Source organism: Vidua chalybeata, chromosome Z (assembly GCF_026979565.1).
Source record: "Vidua chalybeata isolate OUT-0048 chromosome Z, bVidCha1 merged haplotype, whole genome shotgun sequence".
NCBI lineage: Eukaryota > Metazoa > Chordata > Aves > Passeriformes > Viduidae > Vidua > Vidua chalybeata.
Window position 1 is genome coordinate 59,918,572 of NC_071570.1, and position 22,715 is coordinate 59,941,286.

At 36.7% G+C, this 22,715-nt stretch overlaps 1 protein-coding gene across 8 annotated transcripts in view; it reads right to left on the reverse strand.

The window, feature by feature from the left end:
- Positions 1-5,472: 5,472 nt before the first annotated feature.
- The window catches only part of TMEM161B (transmembrane protein 161B), a 52,211-nt gene continuing 34,968 nt past the window's right edge, over positions 5,473-22,715 (reverse strand). For 4 of the 8 annotated variants that reach the window (XM_053931324.1, XM_053931320.1, XM_053931326.1 and 1 more), the window contains exon 12: positions 20,992-22,655. In XM_053931324.1, coding sequence (XP_053787299.1) covers positions 22,378-22,655 — 278 coding nt within the window. In that variant the 3' untranslated portion in view covers positions 20,992-22,377. Of the gene's footprint in view, positions 5,837-6,475; positions 7,169-7,693; positions 7,786-9,351; positions 9,568-10,856; positions 10,997-19,435; positions 22,656-22,715 lie in introns of those variants that run through there. The other 4 variants (XR_008428440.1, XR_008428439.1, XM_053931323.1 and 1 more) reach the window with 4 other exon arrangements.

The window sequence follows — 22,715 nt, forward strand, 5'->3', positions numbered from 1 at the left end:
GTTATTTATTATCATCATCATCAACAACAGCAACAATGTAAAACAAGTCTTTGTGTTTTGCAAATCCATACCTTCCTGAAGAGCCAACATGTTTTTTCCTTCTCTTGCGTTTTCTCCTTCTCTTAAATGGGATTAAAAAGAAACATTGTAGGATTGTCTTGTTAAAATATTGAGTGTTTATCCTATCTTTTTCCCAAGAGGCTGTTTTTACATATGCAGAACCATTTATTACAGGTGAACTGTCAGCTGGCAAATGCAGAAAAAATTCCCAGAAAAGATACAGGACTGACAATGAAGAGCATTGAAATCCTTTATCCACAGACCAGAGATGATGACTGCTCTCAGCTACTTCTGCATGCCACAGAACCCTCAGCCCCTTGGTAGTCCCATGTGATGTGCCACATGAACATGACACAGACTAAAAAAAATTAGAACCAAAGCCATATATTAGCAATGTCAAATGTTCAAGTCAGCTAAGTAACATCACAACCTGTTGCTGGGATTAGCCCTGCAGCCAGCAACAAAGTACACCTACAGCCACAGGAAACTGAAGGCTCAAATCATCTTCTTCTTTTTTAAAATCTTTTTTTCTTATTATTTTTATTTAGCTCACATTTTGCAGAACACACTTAGAGTGTATAAGAAATTGTTTATTTTGTAAACCTATAAATCTACAAAGTACTGAAATGGTGCATTTCTAAATTAAAAAAAAATCTTTTTGCTTTGATAAATCAGTCTTTAAAATTATTTGGTTAAGGAGCTGATTAAAGGTACAGAAGTATAAGGCTCTTAGTAATTGGACTCTCTCAACTTTGATCAGTCAGATACAAAAGCATTTTCACTTTAATAATGATGCTTACTTAATTATGCTTAATTAAATATATTTCAAGCATACTTAATTATTTTTAATACAAAGAGTGAGTAATTCTGTTCCCTTTGTCAATGTATATATTTAAGTCACTTGCAGAGAAGCAAGGAGATGTTGCCATTGCATTTTCCAGTCAGTTCCAAGAGAAACTGACAGCACAAATGGATTGCCTTCACCTTTTGGTATATATTTACTTCTGTAGCCAAAGGCTCTTACTTTTCTCAGAATGTGAACTTGTTGAATGTGGACTATTTGGTAGTATAAAGCATATACAGTGCAATGGCTAAAAAGGATCCCAGCCACTTTAACTAAGTTAAAATTTGAGTCTGACCACTGGTATTTTTGGTTCCTTCTTGGGGTCACAAAGAAATAATTAAAAATAAAACAAAAATTCAGAGTCAGCCAATTATTTTACTTTTCAGTGATAAATCCTCTCTTTTGGACTACTGAGGTTGGCCATGTAGATATACTTTCTCACCAGAGGTCTATCAGTATATTCACACATCATTGAAAATTAAAATATGTGAAAAATTATTTGAAAACCATTAAAAATTATTTTTTGTCTTTGAAAGTTTTGCTGTGAGAAAGTTTCTCGTTCTTACACTTCTGAGATCTTTGTCCTGAAAAGATGGTCATCTATGCTTAGAGTGATTTAGAAAGGGCTTTTTTTGAGCTGTAAATTTCAAAGCAATGCGCAAGAAGCTGGCTATTAATATAAATGCAATGTCATGTTCTAGGTTCAGCACAAAGTTTATAGAACAGTTTTGTTAGCATTCTTACATAACAACTTCATTCTTTGCTGTGAGTGGTGAGGAACTGGCACAGTGCCAGAGAAGCTGTGGGTGCCCCAGCCCTTAAAGTCCACGCCTAGGTTGGATGGAGCTTGGAGCAACCTGGTCCAGTGGAAGGTGTTCTTGCCCCTGTCATGGGTGTGGAATGAGATGAGCTTTAAGGTCCTTTCCAAACCAAATCATTCTACTATAGCAACAAAGCCCCACTTCTCACCCGATTTCCATCTTCCTGTACTTATTTTTGTCATTCTTCGTTAACAAAACAGCTTAGAGGACCCAGGCAAAGCAGCCAAGACAGGCTTAAGCTGCAAAGAGAACTTAAAGGGAAGATGAAGACATGTCTGCTACAGCCCTATCCCAGCTGTGCACTCTGAATCTCTCAAAACTAGATGAAGGGAGTTAAATTATCTCAGAAGATGATGGGCTTGCCCCTCATGCAGGGAGACATACACATCCTCTGAGCATTACCACCATGATGTTCATAAGCACTGATGAATAGCTCAGTGGGAGCATGAACCATCTATCAATCAAATCCTGCAGCTGAGCCACAGCTCAGCAGCTTTCAGAAGGGATTTTTTTTCTGGGAAGCAAAGTCTGGAAACAAACTACAGATATATGAGATGGCAGCAGTTCTCTGCAATCCAGGGGAAAGAGATGGGTGGTAGATGGGAAGAGAGAGCACTACATCAAGAGCTAATCTTTCTGGTTTTCTTTGTTATATACACAATCCTACACATACATACATAGGAAGGGATCAGTGTTCAAAAGAAGGTGTAATTAAGATATAATAACGTGCAGAGGAGTGACCTGCTGTACTGCCTAAAGATGCTAGCAATAGTAGCAAAGGAAGGAAAGTAGCAAAGGTTTGGGGGAAACATTCCTGGAACAGGCAGAGGTACCCTGAATGGCAATGATGCTGCTGAATTCTCAGAAAGGAGGGTATGATGAAAACTTAAAGCTATGAAAGGGTGAGGAATACCCCTGGTGATGTGGAGTGACCTGTCACCCTAAAGAGGACAAACAGTAGAAAATAATTTTGACAGAAGAGAGAAAAAGTGATGGAAGAAGGCCCCTTGAGGTCAAAAGAAGGCCCCTTGAGGTTGAAAGAAGGCCCCTTGAGACTGTAATTTGTACAACCTTTGAAATCATGTTGTTGGAAGCTCCAAAGTGGCCCTAAAGAAGATTAATTACTCTGATTTGTTGGAATAAGCTCTAAGAGAGAACCTGGTACAGCCGAAACAGGATTTTGCAATTAATGTATCTGCCCACCATCCTCAACAGAGAGCATGAGGGAAAAAAAAACCTGCAGCATGTCTCCTATTGTTGCACTTTCTTTGCCACTAATTCCAGTACAGACTTTTTTTGTTGCCCTTGATGCCTTATCACATGAATTCTCACCTGTTCTGACATCACTTTTTCCTTGTCTTACCAGGATTTGCAATCATGTTACACCATGTTGTGCTTCCATGGTGGGAATTCAAATTTCCAGTGCTATGGGGACAGCCAGGGCACGGAATAGGCATGTGTTGACTGAATGGTGGGTAAACTTCGCACACCACAGTAAAGGACAATGAGCCTTTATTGCTTTCCAACTGTCAAATCACTCAACGCTTCACTTACAAGTCTGAGAGCACTTAGAGTGGGGCTCTTAGCAAGCCTTCCTCACCACCTAGCTGCAACACTTCAAACCTCTTGGAATTTGCAACTTCACTACTAGAATTTCTTAAATTTTATGTGTATGTGTGTGTGTGTGTGTGTGTGTGTGTAAGACTCTGTGTAATTGTGTTTGACTTACTGCCACTTTTCTCTTTAACACTCCTCTTAGTCCTAAAATGTCATATGTATCCATGGCAACAACTAAAAGCCAGTCTGCCAGACCTTACCAACAGTATTTCAAAATGATAACTATACAGGGTATGGCATATCTGTGTTAATTCACAAATGCGTCCTTAATATAAATGCTCTAAATAGGGAAGTTTAAAGATGCATTATTATGGATAGACCTGAGTGAATACTAATACAAATTTTATGTGAATACTATTGATACTTACTTTTCTTTTTCCCTTGTGTGAAAGTTCCCATCAACTTTGAAGGAAACCAAGTGCTGTCACTTGCCTCCAGGCAACCAACCCTTGAGAAAACAAACACACATCTCCAAACAGGCAAACATTAGGTTAGGGAGGTAGGACCAGATAACCCTGCCAGTGGTCCCTTGCAACCTTACTGTGGTTCTGTTTATGATCTAGGATATGCAGTCATTCAGAATACAAAACACAATTTGAAGCACAGCTGAGAAGATGTTGGATTTCAGAAGTTAAAAGCAACACATGAAAAAAAAGACACGGATCATTCCAAATGTATAATGCTGAAAAAATAATCAAGTTTTTGCAACAAACTTCGTGTAAATTTGTTAGGAAATCTTACTTTATTCTGTGTAATACTGACTAGAAAATGCACATTGATAGGATTTTGTGAATGTTAGTTATTTCAAGGCAGAACCTCTATATTGTAAATCCACAGCTTTGAGCCATTCCTGCCTGACTAGGATGGACAACTGAAACTGCTGAGCAAATCAAACTATTTCTCATATCGCCTTTCAAAATGAGATGAAAAAATTGAGGAAAAGTCCTGATTTACATTCAAAATATCCAAACCACACCATCGCATACTGAGACAGTTTCTCTACAATTCCTAAGAGGAAACTCTGAATAGGAAAATAATTTCATGTCCTGGATAGTTAGTAAGAAAGCGACAACTTCGGGTTTTTGTGTTTGGGTTGTTTTTGGTTTTTTTTTAACTAGAAAGTAATTTTTTTAAAACTCATTTTTGCAAACTGTTTAGTTGTCAGATATGTGAGGGTAAAATATACCCTCTTTTTCCACAGCAAGGGGGTGATGCCCCTTTCACATGAATATTGTCACCACCATGATTGGGGTACGGTGGTAGCGCTGCACTGATCCCCCTCCCTTTTGCCTGGCCTGGCTGAGACTATGGGATGCTGCTGCTCACTGGAAATATTTATATAAACTGAGGGAGACTTATAACAATAGCACCAACATGCAGATGGGGGAAAAAGAAAAAATTACAAGACCATTTATAAGATGTTCATACAACCTTGCTAAGAGCCCTACAAAACTCATTACAACACTGCTGGAGTCACTAACAAACTGAAGCACTTTACAAAACCTGTAGCTCCTTAATAATTCTGAATTGCTCTGTACCACTTGTGCTCCAAACACTCATACTCCATAAAATCTCTTTCAACCATTGCAGATTTATGGAAGGAATATTGTCAAAATTATGGTAATTCAACTCTTTCAATTGCAAGTGTGAAATGAAATGATTTGGTATTTTTCTCTTGTAAATTTTGCTATTCACCAAGTCAAAAAGTGGATTATAGGATGCAAGAAAAAAGAAAAATAATTACTTTTCTAGATTAAAAAAAGATCAGTTATCCTACGCAACATTGTTTAAGCTATCATGAATTCTTTTTCTTCAGTTAATATCCACTTCATGAACAAAAAAACCTCAAAACATGAAGGGTTGGACAATCTTCAGAGATTTTCCTTTAGTATTGAAAGCGTTTTATGGTCAGGAGATGTACACTTGTAGCACGTTGTGCTGGGAACTGAAAATATATTAGAAAATATGTTAAGCTTACCACTTTTCTTCTATTACACCACACAGCAGAGAGCAGCACTGAATTGTCTAGATCAGACATTCTTAACTAGGTAGTTGTCCGAATAAGGGTTATCTCAGTTTAGCTACTAAAACAAAAGAATATTGGTGTATGGGAGGAAAAATTTCATAATAACTCAAAAGGACAGGAAAATTTATTCAACTTCAATTAAGAAATCAATTACAAAAACATCCAAAACTCTAATAAAAATCAAAATAATTAGAAAATATGGGTTTCACCACAGTTATTAATTTAATTCAAAAATATGTTAGTTCCTTGAAGAGCGTGGTCCTTTGGATTTTGATTTTAAGAAAACACCACTTCCTCTAATGCTGCTCACTGATGAAGTATAAACTTATCATGCCAAGAAAACACATTTCTGTTCACACTGTTGTTCCAAAAGTCCTCCTGTCTCTGCCCCAAGAAGAGGCCTGAAGAGATGTCTGCTGAAGCCGATTACCATGCAGCAGCACAGTCTGGTATATGAGCAATCCCATGCTTAAAACATGCAAAAAAACCAGAGAAAGTTGCAAGGGAGAAAAATGAATGCATTGACAGAACTGGATGCAAAAAACTTCTTTCTTTTTTCTTGTTTCCAACCCTATTCCCTGCCGCCCTCCCCTTTTTTTTAATCTTTCTTCCCTCCCCTCCCACCAACTTAATAAATCACAAAATCTAGGTCAGCACAAATTAACAAGGTGACCCAGCTGCAAACTAAATGGGTAAAACAGCAACAAGTGAGGTAGCTGTTAGCTGTGAAGGGCATATGCACCAGAGTTCAAATTCCTAGGGAACAGGTTCATGCAGCTCTAACCAATTTTTAAATGTGCTTACTCTTGGTTTTTACAAGGGAGTTTAAAACCACATATTTAACAATAATTTCTGGAATATATTTTGAATCAAACAACATAATAAACCAGTCACTAAACTGCAAAAAACTTCAAATTAAGTTTCTTGTCTTTTTGAAATTAATCAAAAACCATCCCTTTTGATTCAGCAGAGACTAAGAGAGCATCTGTCTTGGTTTGAAAGACAGGTGTCAGCTAAGGAAGGCAGGAGCCTCCCTTGGAATGGAAAATGTAAACCCCTTCCCTCTGAATTACTTAATTTTGAGATTAAGGGGCTCTCAAGCAAAGACATGGTAAAAGGAGTAACAGTTATTTACTAGTATGTAAAACAAGGCAAAAAAACAACAACAATGGCAGTGACAAAAACCAGAACCAGAAACCCAGTAACAGCCTTCTTGGCCACAGGCACTTTCCCCTTTGTTGTAGTTATGATCACAGCCAGCAGGAATGAGCACAACTCCCGGGGTGATGGACGAGATTTATGAGAAGCTCCACAGCTATAGCTGGAACCGCGGGGCGTCTCAGCAGGCAAGGGGTGCGGGGCTACAGGGCAGCAAAGCTCTGAGCAGTGGCAAAGAAGTGGCGGGGGCGGAGCAGCAAGCAGGGCAGGGAAAAGCGGGCTCAGGATCCCGGGCATCCCAGCAGACGATGAAAAGTCCCTTTTTTAGTGAGACAGATGTTCATAAGGTCCCAGTTCACTGGCTGCTCTCACGAGCAGAAGTTCTCCCCAGTACAGGGCTGGGTTCAAGCGGCAACGAATTCTCTCCCACAGGTAGCAGCTCCGACCCTCCTCCTCCTCTTCCTCCTCCTCCTTCTCCTCCTCCAAGATACACAGAGAGAGAGAGAGAGAGAGAGCACGAGAGAGTGTGTAAGCTAGCCCTACACTGGAAACCTCAGGTAAAGAGCGAGTAGCCAGCTTCTGAGTAGTACAACTTCTTTTGTATCTATTAGTATCCAGTCGTTAATGTCTCCCAGCGACGACCTGTATGGCAGAAAATTCCTTAAGAGGAAAAATCCAAAAGGAGAATTCCTAAAACCCCAACATCTGTGCCCAGATTCCCTTAAAAACTTTCCACACATGTAGTCTGTAAAACATGTATATTTATCACTGAAACACAAGTAAAAAAAAACAAAAACAAAAAAAAAAAAACAAAAACAAAAACAAAAACAAAAAAACAAAAAACCAAAAAACAACAACAACAACAACAACAAAATAAAACCAGCAAAAAAAAAAAACCCAAACAAAAAAAAAAAAAAAAAAAAAAAAACAAAAACCAAAAAAACACTGCTATCAAAATATGACAATTCTCTTAAAGAGTAAGAAAAAGCATGGGATAAAGGAAGACCAGAACAGGAATCTTGCAGAAGGTTGCATACAAAAAGAAAATGCTAGCAAAAGTAAACTACATGACATTCCTCAAGAGTACAAAACCAGTTCTGTGAAAAGGAACCACATATGCTACATGAAACAACTAAAGTAACTCTCATGTAGTGATGGATCTCATACCCATCTTTGTCCAGAGCATTGAAGGGGAACCTGGTGCCTCCTAGATTGCTCCTCATCCTTGGGGCAATATCCAGCCCTCATGTAAAGGGTGACTGTTCATGGGGGAAAACAAAGGAGAATTCAATTGTGATTTGCAATAGGCTAAACACTATTACATCTAAATCCAGTATCAATGTGCTTCTACTTAACCAACAGAAGACCAGTTGGACACATGCCCAAGTAGAAATGTCTTAGCAAAACAAGACCAGGGCAACCACAAACATTTAAGAACTCACTCTGAGGTGGAAAGGCTTGAACACTTCACCCTGCAAAACTCTCTCTCCATGTTTCTAACCATGAAATGGTTTAACATTTACCCAAACCAAATAAACTAATTAGTCTTGTTCCTCACATGGTGGGCACCAGTTTTTCAGGATACAGGAAGATGTGGTCAACTGATGAGGTGATTAAAAGAAGGTTTATTGCAAAATCAGTCTCATGGAAGAGTGAGACTGTAAGGTTGTTACATCCAAAACCATTGCATCAGAAGCTGTTTTAATTCTAGCTACAATGTCATTTGTAAATTTGTTATCCAATCAGCTACTTCCACAAAACTCGCTAGCATCTTCATAAATCAATTGCTAATTGCTACATTTTACACAATTTGCTGCAATGCATATTTTTCTATCCTATCATGTAACTCTACCGAAACTTATTGCTGTACTTCTACTTTTTACGAACTCTATAACAAGTTCTATTGTTAGACTTGAAAGCTATTATTTTGCTTAACAAATTTATTTGCTTACATGAGGTATATTTCTACTTGCTTAAAACATTTCTGCTTAAACTACAAATCTTTATTCTTATTTTGTGCTTGTTTCACTATTCTATTTTAAAGCTTCAAGCCTTCTCCAGGGTCCTAGGTCATACACTGTATCCAGCTCTATCTCTGTGCTTGTATGTTTGAGGCCTTGGGAGGTCTCCGTGCTTGCATTTCCCACACATTGCTAGTTCAGATTCATTGCAATATTGCTTGTTCAGGAAACTCAGTGTAAAAACCTTTTAATTGAGAGACCTGCTAGGAAGTATATTAAAGTGATCTCATGATTTTAAAATTTCTGAAAAGAAAGGTCATTTGCATAGTGATCATTTCACATGCAAGACCAGTGGCTTTTTTCAGCATTCAGATTCCACCTCTTCCTTCCCACCTTACATTTAATTTTTACATCCAGTAGCAGACAGGTTAAAGAGACACAACAACCACGAAATATAGTCAAGTAACTTTAAAACACATTTTAAAAGCTAATTTTATTTTTTAAGTCTACGAGGCACTTCTATGTTGTCATTTTCTCAGATATAAGATATATATCGTACACTATATATATATATCTATATCTATAATTATACATACATATACATGTATATATAAATACAATATATATAGATATATATTGTACATTGTCATTTTCTCAGATGTGTATATATGTCTCCCAATAAAGACTTTGCCAAAAATAAACCCTTTACTCTTCTATGTAGTTGAATCAAAAGGTACAGAAGATAGAAGGAAAAACAGAATTGTAGAGACTGAATGCAAATTGAGGAAATACATTTTATTCAAGCAGCATATCCTGCCCACTTCAAAACTTATTCTTCAGTATTTCAGGTTGATGTTTACATACCTAATTTATTTGTTAAAAAGCAGAAATACTACTAAATCCATTTGAGCAAAGAAACCAACTTTCAGGGTACTTCTTCTGTCATGCTGAAGAGCTGCTCTATTTAGCATAGCTCAGCATTGCAGGCATCAGCAGCTGACCTCTGGTCACATTTATCTCTATCTAATGTGCATCACAGATACTGCCTTCTTGGCAAATGCTGCCTTCCTTGGTACAGCTCTGCAATGGAGAGAAAACACCTTCAAGCTTTTTGTGTTGATTAGCAAGTTAAGAGAACACAGACTGAAAGCACTGTGTTAATCAAAATCTGGAAAAATAATGGTAAAGCATGACTGAAAGTAACTATTAATTTTGCAACAAAAATCCTTTTTCTGTGAGTTTAGAATAATTGTGTTTTGTATACATGCAATCATCAAGAACTTACAGAGCTGCCAGAGATCAGAGGTTTTTACAAAAGGCAGCAAGCCTGGACTTAATACAGTTTCCCAAAATGGTAAATTCATGCTGTGGGGTGACTTAGGTATGTTTTAAATCTTCCAACAGCTCTTTCTCTAAAATGTCTAAGAAAAGTGACTTTTCTACTCAGAGTGAAGAGAGGTGATAAATAACAGTGGATACAAGAAGTAGTAACATGGAAGGAAAAAAATCAGTGCAAGAAGAAAGCTGCATTTCTTTCATAACCAAAATCAAAACAAAAGCAGACAAACAGCATACAATTAAGAGGAAGCATAAAAAGAATCTACCACATGAAGACAGGGAAAAAGCCAAGAAAGCTGAGAATATCTAAGGGACAACAGAAATAAGAAGGAAAATTTATAGCTGTCATTTAAATGGAAATAAAACAAATAAGCTGTTGTGATGCCAGGATGATTTTTTGCCTTTGCTTTTATATACCTTTTATATAACTTTCATGAATCCTCAGTATTCTTATATGTATACTTGTAATTCCTGAAGTCTGATAATAGCATAGTCCTAGTATTTTGTTATGCCAGGAGAACATTCTAAAGGCCTTATAGAAGGAAGCCAAAAAACCCTACACTAGCTTGAGAAACTGAGGCCCCTCTAGAACATATCCTGTAAACTAGACATTTGGCCCATCCAGGAGGGTATTCCTCAAATAGGGGAGTATCATGCCATTCATCCAGGCCTTCCATTGGGGTAGCTTTGTTAGATATGCTAATTTGTAAGGTCTATAAATTGTACATGTGGTCTATCATGTATGTGCTTTGCAGCACATCCCACCTTGGTCAAATGGTGCACTATAAAGATCATTATTAAAACCCCTTATTCCTTAACCATGTCTGGCTTTCAATTTTTCAGACCAGGAAGAGGCATTAGCTGGAATACTCGTGTTTGATTTTCAAAATGGCAGGCTAGCATATAGCAAAAAAGACTATGGAATATTAAGACAAATTAAATGTATAGACATAATCAGGAATGCTTGAGGAAAGTCACTGGGTACCATGGAGTTGGTGGTTGTATCTCAAAAGACATATATGTAAACTTACATATAATGCATGTGTGCACGCACTTCTGCGATGGCAACACATTTCAGTGTTTTCCGTAAGATCTTGAGGACCAGACTAGATGACCCTTAAAGGCCCATTTTGCTCAAACTATTCTATGACTGTAAGATCCTAGTATGTTTCTGTAGAAAACAACAAGAAGTTAAAATTAGTTTGAGGTAACTTTGATGTATTGGAGAAATGGTCTAAAATTAGTATTTCTTTAAAAAGCAACACAACAAAGTGCTAAGTACTACATTTAATAAAAATGAAAACACATACATACAAAAAAAGGGGAAACAATTGTTTTGCAAACAGTACAGCCTAAAAGGAGCTGAGAATTATCAAATATCCAGGTAAGAATCAAAGCTGTAAAGTTGTTGCAAAACAAGTAAAGTTAATTGTGAATTGCGTTAATGAGGCTGCCTAATTAGCAATTGAGAGGTTATTATCTTGGGGGTAGCATAAGGGGTGGCATGAAAAGACCATGAACACAGTACTATTTTGTAGTATACACAGGGTAAGTAATAGTTTTGTGAATCTGTAATTATAGATTAATGTAGAAGCATTTGTGCCGGATGGACCCTTTGTGGGAGAGGATGACAAAGGTACGGGATGCAAAGACAAATGGTAAGCATGTGCCTGGGCTGCCTGGCCCACTATGTCTGTGGGGGGACACACCTGGCACCTTTGGAGGTTGCTCCACTGAAAACACTACTCCTCAGCTAAAAACTGTGCCCAATGGAGTTGAATTCAGCAGCATTTAGAAAATGAATTTTCATAGAAAGTTTGCCTTTTAAGATATCATGGTCTTTACACAGCAAAACTTTTGTATTACCTTACTTTAAATTTATTTTCAAATTTATATTACCTTTTTACTAGATGCCAGAAAAATTTTAAGATATTTTACCACTAAAACTTTTTGAAAGCATTAAAAGCAATGCAGTATAAAAAAACAATGACGCATAGTCTGTTAAAGAAATTAGATTTGTGCCTTTAGTGTGGCAAACCAGCCACAGTTCTGCCAATCCAAAAGTTCCAAAATTCCAATCCTAAGAATAGAAATTGATTAAATAGTGTTTTATTTGTTGGTCCCTGGTGCCCTAGTTTTCCCAGGTTTTCACATGAAAATTAATACATACCACCCCATCCTGCAGTTTTACAGCATTAGTCCTACTTGTTCTGCAGTACACAATATCATCTCCAGCTTGCCCCTTGTGTTTTTTAGTAACACTCATTCCTCATATGGAGGATGATCTCTAGCAGTATGCATTGAAATGACAGATAACCACATCATATTTTCCTGTGGAAAACAATTCCCTGTCCAGAATAACTGTTTTCATTTTGTAAATTGCAGCCCAAATTCCTTGATATATAATTCAGCTGATAACCCTCCCCATGTCCCTTTTCCCAGTTCTGTGAACTCATGCTGTCTGTGAAATGGCAGCAACAGCTTAACCCCACTCCATGAAAAAAGAGGAAATGGCAATCCAGAAAAGATACAGATGTTAGGGCTGAAGATTTTTGTATTTCACTCTTCTTGTCAGGCCGATACCAAGATTTCACTCAAAGAAAAAAACAGATTATATGACCAAATCTTGACGGTTTGTCCTATGCACAATATAACCCAAATGAATGCGAAGCAAATGGGCATAGCTGATGCTTGAAGACCAACCTAACTCCAACTAAGAGCCTGGATTCTTTTAGTTTGTGACAATGCACAAATTCTACACAGTGTATTTCTATATAGCTATAGAAATGACGACTTTGGGAAATCATGCAAATTTTATACTTGTTGAAAAGCTGCTTTAAAATCTGACAGTTGAGAGGAATGTGAGAGGTTGGTTATCCAGAACCACTGAAAGTAGCTTGTAAAGCTCATAATTCAGAGGGAAAAAAATCCTTATTTTCCTGTCTGCTTTAAAGAGAGACATATCATGCTCCCATTTCATGAACTGAAAAGCTGATTTTCTCTCAGACTCATCAGACTGCACCCCCTGGAAAGCAAAACTCTAATCTCAACTCCAGAAATAAGTACTAAAAAAACCACTTTCTTTTAATACGGATTTAGATGGAACACGAATATTCCTCTAAGAGAGGGATTTTCTGGTGCATTTCATGGTCCACCAGGTAATAGCCTATTAAGGATGCAAGCAAGAATAATTGTGTTGCATATTCTTTGAAAATTTGTCATAAAATCCAAATCAAACCAGCAACATCTTCAACATTTTCTCAGCCCTACCTAGACCAGACAGCACAGGACAAGATGCTTATCCTTTTGTCTGGAGGATACTTCCAGGCTTTCCTCTCCCACTGCATATGCTCAGCTAAAGTAAACATATCAAAAAATTGAGTACGCCCTGTGGAACTGCACTGAATCATTTATGTTTGCACATGACAGTAGAGGTCAGCTGAAGACCTTTTAAGTCCTTTGAGTTACACAGTGTGGACCTGGTGGATTTGAAAGCAAAATTTCATGTGATCCTTGAAATCCAAGGCTTGCTTTCATTCCAGAAGCATACTGCCAAGGCTTTCACTGTTATATTTTGGGCTAAACCATTCTACTGCAAAGTCCAAGGGACTGTGGATTCTAAAGGCAGCCTGAAGCTTCAGGCTGGATGGAGAAAGCAGAAGGCTAAGATGCCTTCTGAGACATAAGCAGATCTCCCACTACAGTTCTGTTCTTTCCTCTTAACTATCACTTTAAACCTAACCATTGTTACACTTTCAGGAAGGGGTTCCACAGCTCAAATGCCGTGTAGACTTTCAAATCTCCATCCCAAATGTCAACAATGGCTCTTCTCAGCACCATATCACGCTTTGCTTCTGCAACACAACTGATGTGTATTGCTGAAGGGGTCTTTGGTAGCATTTTGGGTTTAGGCTAAAGAAGGATGTTTTCTCAAGGATTTTTTTTTTTTTTTTTTTTACAGCTATGGAACTATTTGAGCAATTCTGGCATCATTCACCTGCATCTGCTGTACACATGGAAAGAAAATGCATGCATAACCAAATCTGATACTCCAAAAATCAAAGTCAAGATGGTTAAAAGATGTTAAGTGTACTCTTTCTTAGTGCTGCTAAGATGAAACAAATAGGAGAGACCATGTAATGCTTTTAAATACGTTTCTTTTTATAAGAAGCAAACACAACCCCTTTCTAAAGTGATTTTCTACTAGGAAGGGCGACAGTCAAGAAGGGCGACAAATCCTTTGAGTGTAAAACCCAGAATTTCCTTCACTTACCACGGTGTACAACCAATCTTTCTCTAGAAATGGTTCAAAACTTTAAATAGTGAAATACGCAAAAATGAAAACACTCAGATGAAATCTCAAATGGTTGTGATTAAACTGCTGTTCACATGAATAAGACACTACCTGCATTTAGACTCAACAAGTATTTATTCTGCTGCACCCAAATGAAGGGAATAAATTGCCTACTCTATTATTTCTAAAAGAAGTAAACAATTTAAGACTAGTAGAAAAATTGATAAGAAGCCTGGTTATTACATGCTCTTTGGAGATTTTGCGAGCTGATAAAGAGTAGTATATATCACAAAAAGTAGGAAAAAAAGCACACTGGTAGACAATAAACATTTATTGATCTTTGGTTTTAGAAATTGACTTATTTTGGATATGGGAAATACTATATAAAATAATGGAAGGTTTTTTTAGTTCTTTACAGTGTACAAGTGCAAGGCATGCAGAGTACATGTACGGATGCTAAAATACTATAGGAACATTACTGCAGTAGACATTTTATGTCCAACATGGGTTAACGCTTTACAAAGGCAAGCAAGTTGATGGAGCCACTTGATAAACAGCAGATATCACAGTTTCTCTTAGATTTGCTGTGGTATTACCATGAGCAACTAATAGACATAAATTTGATTTCAATAATGTGTGCATTATAAAAGTGGAGTTAGACTGTAATTTCAACAAAATTAATAGGGAATAAGAAAGTATAACCTTGGTTCAGTTTTGTAAAATTTACTGTTAAAGAAATTTAGGCATTTAAATGACAAACAAATTCTTATTATTTTCACATTAATATAAAATGAGCAAGGCAAAACTAGCTTCTTAAATGCTCAATGGTAAAAAATGCAATGTAACTCCTTACAAATAGTGTAAGGAAATATTTAGCAAGCTTACTGTACCAGGTTTTCCCAAAGAGTGTACCATATACAGTACGGATTCCTATAGCCACTTTTTAGAGCTAAATGCTCAACATGCTGTGACAAGCCTTCCTCAGAAGAAGGCTTCCTTTGGTAGATTTGAATCAGCAACACCATCTCAACTTACAAGCACTTCACATGCAGAATGTATAATTAACTCAGGAGCACGGGCCTGTTGTTTCCTCACTTTTTAACCTCCTTGCTGAACCAGTCAGGTTCAACCTTCAGCTCCTGCATTCCTGAAGGTGGACAAGTAATTTTAAAGTAAGAGTAGTTTCACTATTGAATATTCTAACAGAATTCTACAAAATTCGACAAGGTGTAACTTTTGGAAGCTTGGTGTCTTGTCAGCGGTATCACGATTGGTAGTCTTTGTGCTCCAAATCCATAAGGATTCAGTGACCTTCAGTGTTGTCTTTCTGAGCCCAAGCAGAACTACTTACCTGGCTGAAATCACCCATGTGCCTGGGGTATAATTAACACTCAGGTGTCGCTACAAAACTTTGTGAGTCAAACCATTCCAAATCTTGTAAACACCTGCCCTCGGTCATAAAGAAAGCAGTGCAGAGGTGGCAGGTAGCAGGTGGCAGAGGGAGGGGTGTTAATTTAAATTAATGGTGTTCAATTATCAGTCAGATATGGACAAAATAGTTAGATTACCATTTAAGTAAGAGGAATGGAAAAGATTTCTTCAAAATCTTATTCGTTTCCAATATGTAATAGCACAAAACCACACATGGACATTACATAAGCCAAAAACTATATGAAAAAAATAATTTCATAGCAAACCTTATTTTAAGGGCTACCAGAATCACCCACGATTAGGCACTTTACAGAATATTTGAAAGAATATTACTGGAGGTTGTCTATTAGCTGTAGTAGTTGTACCCAAGTATTATCCACACCACTAAAAAAAACCCAAAACAACCAAAAAAACACCCTGAAGTGAGCTTTTTCAACCTGTGTTGTGCTCTTCTGATCATCACAGATCCTGATGAACATTTAAAAGCATAGGAGCCAATTTGTTTTTAAACAGCAGGTAATGCAACATGAGATCCATATAATACAAACAGCACTTGACACCATCCTCACTGTGAAGCATGACAGTCTTAGTACTTGCAAAGCTGTAACTATAAAAATCATATTTTAACAGTATTGTAGCAGTAAGAGGAAGCTAAAATTTACATATATAACACGAGTCTTTTCCATTTGGCAAATTCTGAAATGAAGGGAGGGGAACCTTTATGTCTTAGGTCTTTATTCTAGAGTAGAAAGTATTATGCGCTTTTCACTTAAAGACAAAAATAAAAAAGACTATTAACTGAAGAACAACACTGAATTTGTGTGTTCCCAGCAACAATGAGACAAGTAGAAGATTTAAAGTAAAATATTTACAACTTGGAAGATATTCCCCATGTAATTTGTAACATGTCTACCTTATGAGAAATTTTAGGCTGAAATTATTTAATAGCATCTTTGCATTAATATTTGCTCACATAAATGGGAAGACCGAAACATTAGACAGCTTTCTGTAACTTCTATTACAGAATTTTTTTCCACATATATTACTCCTAGAAAACCTTACATACTGTTAAGAATGGAGCAAAGGAATGACCAAAGATAGGAAAAATAAAAACTGTTGGCACATCATGACATGGGTATGAACTGCAGTTATGAAATACAAGTTTTGGTGCCTTTTTCTTCATCCTGTTTTTATGAAAAATACTGTGAATATGTATTCTGGAAGCTTAGAACACATATGGGAGGCAGAGTTACTATGAACAGAGGAAGAGAGAATAAGTCTGACTTTAAGCACAGGAATTTTAAGCCAGGTTTTAAAAAATATATTGCAGCACAATAAAAGAATAACGACTTACTGCTAAGGAGTTTGTAAAAAGCTATTCAAAGCTCTTTTGAGATGTGTATTTTATAGATAGCAGAGTCATATGGATAGTATGTTGTTGAGAAAAAATGCTGCAAGTACAAATTTTAAGGGCTCTTGACTGATGTGTAATTAAATGGAAAAAATGTGGTATTTACAGGTGGATTTTGGACTTTGCTATAAAACTGCATACCTGTTAATACTTCAGCCTAAACATCAAGCTTAAAAAAAAAAAAGTGTAGAAGTTTTTGATTTCTAGTTGCAGGCACTGATATTAATTTAAAAAAAAATGAAAATATGATCCATAGTATTAGGATTAAAAATAATTTCCATTAAAAACATCACTGAAATCAAAAGCATAAAAATACATATACACTGGCATGCAAAACAACATCCAGTGCAACACTACCCTCCTGGCAGCCCACAGTGAGAGACTGGAAAAAGTTAAGTGCAGCATATACAGATGTCAGTAAAAGCAGCCTGGTAATGACATGTTGGCTCAATGATCTCACCTAGAGGAGGAAGACCTTTCAGTCTAGTACTCAGGAGTGCAAATGAGACATGCCATCTACTTCACTGTGTGCTGCTGCACAGGTCACAAAGCATGGCAAGCCTTCCTAAAGAAGGAGCTGCCAAAAATCACTCTGAAGCACAGACAGACCAATCTGCATCAGCCTGCTTAGTGAGATCAGACATCTGGCTTCTAAGCATCTGTTGCCTAGATGCTCTTTAGAGCGAGGTCAAAATATTGCTCTTTATTTACCATTTGGGATTTAGGCTGCAGATGCTAAAAATAACAGTCTTACTCATAATTCACATTTAATATTTGATTTAAGATACAAGTAACCTGCTGTTGCCTTCCTCCCTTAAGATTTTCCTCAGGCGTAATGGATTTCTCCAAAGAACACAGTTTTCTTTGGCCTTATTCTTGTTCAATGCCTCCAATTTTTCTGGGCACCCAATTCTTAAATTTTAAATAAAAGTATCTAGGAACTTTATAGTGACAAAATTAACTGTGGGGTTAAGTCTGGGTGTAGAGGGGCTGTGTTGAACAAATTAATGTGAAAAATGTGTAATGAGAAAAATCATGAAGCATAGTATTTAAAAACTGATCAAAATTATCTTTGTGAAAAGCACAGCTATTTGGGAATAAAGAGACATAAGGCCTTTTACCATGGAGAACCTTCCAACAGCTTTAAGATCAGATGTGTTCAGTTTTTTATTTGAGATATCCAAAATGCCTATTATCACTTAGGTGTAGTTACTCTAATGAAGTCCAGCACTGAAATGTTCCTTGGAAGTTAGCTGAAATTTCTGTACTTGCTAACCACTATATAGGGTGAGGTTATGCTGCCTAAATGTTGTGTTGATGTCTTGGTAGCATTTTTGTTCTTAAGACAAATTTGACTTTACAGTCCAGGGAAGAACATATCTCTGTTTAAACACCTTGCAGTACTTGTGATCCAAATGTGGAGAAGAACAACTGTAACAGAAATTAATTTTCTGTAAGTATCTTCTGTACAAGGATGTTCTCTTGCACAGAAGATACCTACAGAAAATTAATCTGTGGATCCTTTATGCAAGCGAATTCTGGAAGAGGGAAAGACTGCGCAGCTAACAAAACCTCAAAGCCTGGCATAACCTATAGCTTGAGAAGAAATTATAAGAGGACAAGTGCAGCCTGAGAATGTCACCTCCAAAATGTAAGAATAGGTTTTCTATAATCTCTTCTCCTGATCTTAATCAACTTCTCTTAGCTCAGAAGTAGCCCAAGTGTTATGTTTGGACCTCCCTGAACTTGCTGGAAGACTTGAATTTTTCGCAGTCTTAACCCTTTGAAGGGACCCACATAATAAAAGTGCAGAGTTTGAACAAATGTTAACAAGTTTGCTCTTGTTTCAGATGGAATTTTAAGTTATTTGAACTATTTAAAGGAACTAATCCTTCAAAAAATAGATAAATTTAAACTAAACAGAAGTCAAAATACAATCTTGAACTAATTTAGCCTACTTGGTTCTGAGAAGGGAACACAGGGACAGCGCTATAAATCGGCAATGGAAGTCACATCAGTAAGAGAGGAAGGGAGATCTGAATTTAAGAAGAAACAGAAATGTTTCTTTGCCAAAGGAACATTTCCTTCTAAAATCTCTCAGAAACTAAGGGAGATCTCACTCTGGCCTCCCAGTACTTAAAGGGGGTTTATAAAAAAGAGGGAGAATGACTTTTTGCAGAAGCAGGGAGTGATAGGACAGGGGGGAACACTTCCAAACTAGAAGAGGAGAGATTTAGATTAGGTGTTGGATGAAGACTCTTGCCTGTGAAGGTGGTGAGGCACAAGTTAAGGTTATCCAGAGAAGCTGTGGCTGCCCATCTCTGGAGATGTTCAAGGTCATGTTTGATGGGGCTTGGAGCAACTTGGTCTGGTGAAAAGTGGTCCATTCCAGATCCATTCCAGCCCAAATCATTCTACAATTTTTTTATTAAGCAATGGGCAAAAAGCAAGAAAAAATGTTTATGAAACCTGAGTAATATCTACCAACCTTTCAGTCATATTTTATTGCTTTTCCATTTCTGCAAGATGCTTTCCCCCCATTGCCAGGTGCTGATAAAGGTCTCCATGAAACAAACAAAAAAACCATTTGCCAGCTGCTGTTTCAAAGGAACTTACTACAGAAGTGAGCAGATATTCCTTTGAACTTACACAATACATATTGAAGTTAGGACTATCAGGGTTGCTACTTTATTTTAAAAGCACATTTTGATTGTATCACGTACTTGTCAGAAGCACTGCTCCACAACCTTAGCAATACAGTCCCTCTGGTTTCACTGTCACCACATGTTTCAAAGGCTTTTATTACCATATTTTAGTTTTTCATAAGCCTTCTGGACTCATGTCAGGATTAAATGGATCCAAAGAAAGACCATCTCCCATTCACTGCTGACCAGAAGGTCAACCATTCAATTCTGCAGAACAATGGTCTGTAGAACAATAGAATAGCACAGTGGCTACAAGCACTGATCTTCATGTTTGTAATACCAGGTGCCTATTTTTCACTGTGATCTGTGTGATGTCTGAATAGTAAGTCAGCATGAGCTCTTAGCAAAAGCTTTGTGAAGTTCAGCTACATGATCCTTATTACTTTTGCTGAATGCATTATTATATAACTACAGTACACTTTTGCTTATAAGCTTTCAGACTCACTATATCAGCAAAAACTGTTGCTTAACATTATTTTGAAGTATTCTCAAGTATCCAAAATTTACTCCTTCAGATTTCAACAACAGGTTACATCTCCTATATAGTGAGCTTCATCAGAATCAAACTGTTCTGCATAGTTTAATTTTTCTGAACACAAGATTGGCATTGAACACCTAACTCTAACCTAAAAGCTGGCCTTAGTAATTCTATTAGTAAAGACGTATCTTGTAGTAATGACATATCTTGAACTAATATGAAAGTGGGTCCAGTATTGTTGGACCTGTCATATTTTGTCCATTATTCATCTGAAAGATACTTCCTAGGTATGCTTGAAATTTCAAACTATGAGGTCAAATATTATTCTTTAGGCCAATTCGCAGTTAAGCCTTTGTCCCTATTAGTTACAAAAAGGTGGTGTGAAAACAACAAAGCTTGCAAACTGAAATACTGCAATGAAACCAGTAGCATCATGCAAGGTGTGCTCAGACATCCCAAACACATGCAGTAGGTACTAGGCTGGTGTACACAAATCTTTCTCCAATAAATGCAACTTAATAAACAAATAAATAACTTAAAAGGCTTTCAACACAGCAAGATAGTTTATCACCAGCTTAAAATCTTGATTTTCTGAATTAATTGAGTTTGTTCTCCCATATGATAGGTTTGCTACATATTAAAAATTTAGTTAAGCTTTTCCATTTATAAATGCTTATCATATGCCAAAGCTGTACACAAATTCAAGAGAAAAAGAACAGTAACATAAAAAGAGCTAGTATTAGCTAAAAAACCCACTGACCTTTGTGAAGTATAATATTAACTGTTTAAAAAAGCTACTGCATATAAATCCCCATTCCCGTTTTGCAAATACACAAAACATCTGAAAAACTGTAAATAATTTTATGACTGGAATCTATCCAGTTAAGCAAAAACTGTAAAGTTAATACTTTGCTCTTTTTCTTATAACACAGCTGTTTTATTATACAGAAAATCTATTTCTGAAGCCAAGATATATTAATTACCATTATATGGCCAAGTTAGCACAAATTAAAGTGGCAAAAGACGATGATTTGACAGAGCAGAAATTTTAAGATTAACAGTATAAGTAAATATTTTCTTCCAAGACAGTGTAAGTTCTTTAGTATAGCTAAGTACCTCTAAAGAGGCACAAAAACCAAACAGCCCTTTCAACTGAACCAAAAAAAAAAAAAAAAGGAAAAAAAAGAAAGAAAGAAAAAAAAAGAAAAATTTAAAAGTTTAATTTCAAAAGGGAATCTTGAAATTACTAGATACACATACACCCCTCTCCCACAGAACTGTAAGATACATTCAGGAATTTAAAATAAAGATTCCATACTTCATACCTTCATATATATTATATATTTGATATATAATATATATGTACATTACACATATACATACACTATCAGTCAGCAGGATTAAACTGTTTTGTTTTGAAATCTTTGATTGGTGCCACTAATTATTTTCTATTCTTTTGTAAATTCAATGGAATTTATCTACTACCTCAAAAGAAGAAATTTAAAAGATCCAGACACAATGTGTGGATCAATACTAGCACCAATACAGATGGCCATTACTTCAAAATGACTGCAGGGACTGAAATAATATATTTGTTATAACTCTCTTCTTACTGCACAAGCACTCCTGCAAAATATGTAGGCAGCAATACCTGTCAGGTACATACATCTACTGTTAATTTATATTTTATACAACTTTCCTTACTGTAATATACAGTATCTCTTTTGTCCTGTTGGATTTTTTGATTTTCCAAGGAGAAAAGTGATCCATAGCTATCCAACAGAATTTTTTTTTAATCCCCTCTCTCTCCCCTTTCACTTGTATGGCTCAGTTTCAAGACTTAATTGATAGGCAGCCACCATCACTATGTCCAGTACTTTTTGAATGCAGTTCAGTCAGTGACTGTTGAAGCTTAAAAAACAAATTTTTGAGTTTGGCTTGTTGTTTATGGAAACGAAGATACTCAGAGGTCACATCTTTTCAGCATGCTTACCACCATCTACAACACAATAATGTCAGTCAGTCCCAGGACTACAACTGAATTAGTTACCTACCACTTGGGTAACAAAAATAACAAACCCAGTTGCAATTTTAAACATTTTAAGATTATTCACCCTGAGAACACCAAGGAAGTGTTTAAAAATAATTGTGATATGTTTTCTCTTCACATATATAGTTTTGTTTTCTCTTCATCTAGACTCTGACCTCACACTTGTTCTGTCACTTGACTTGTTCATGCCACAGTCAGGTACTGGTGATAGAAGAGCCCAAAAAGGCTTGTAGAAAAAAGGCAAGCAGCAATCCACCAAGTGAGGAAAGACAGGAGTCCCCGGAACAGGAGAGGAGTAAAAATATTCTTTAGGCTTCCCAGAGCCATTGTTATTTGTACTACAGTTACTTTCATCTTTCCATCAGCAGGTGGAGACTCAGAATAAACAGAATTGGGAAGCAGACTGTTTTCTACTGGAGTGTCAGAATTCAATCCTGGGTAGATGCCCCAAGAATAATTACCTGTTAAAAATAAACAAGCAACAGATTTTTGTAGAATTAAATTTAAGTTCTGTTAATTCA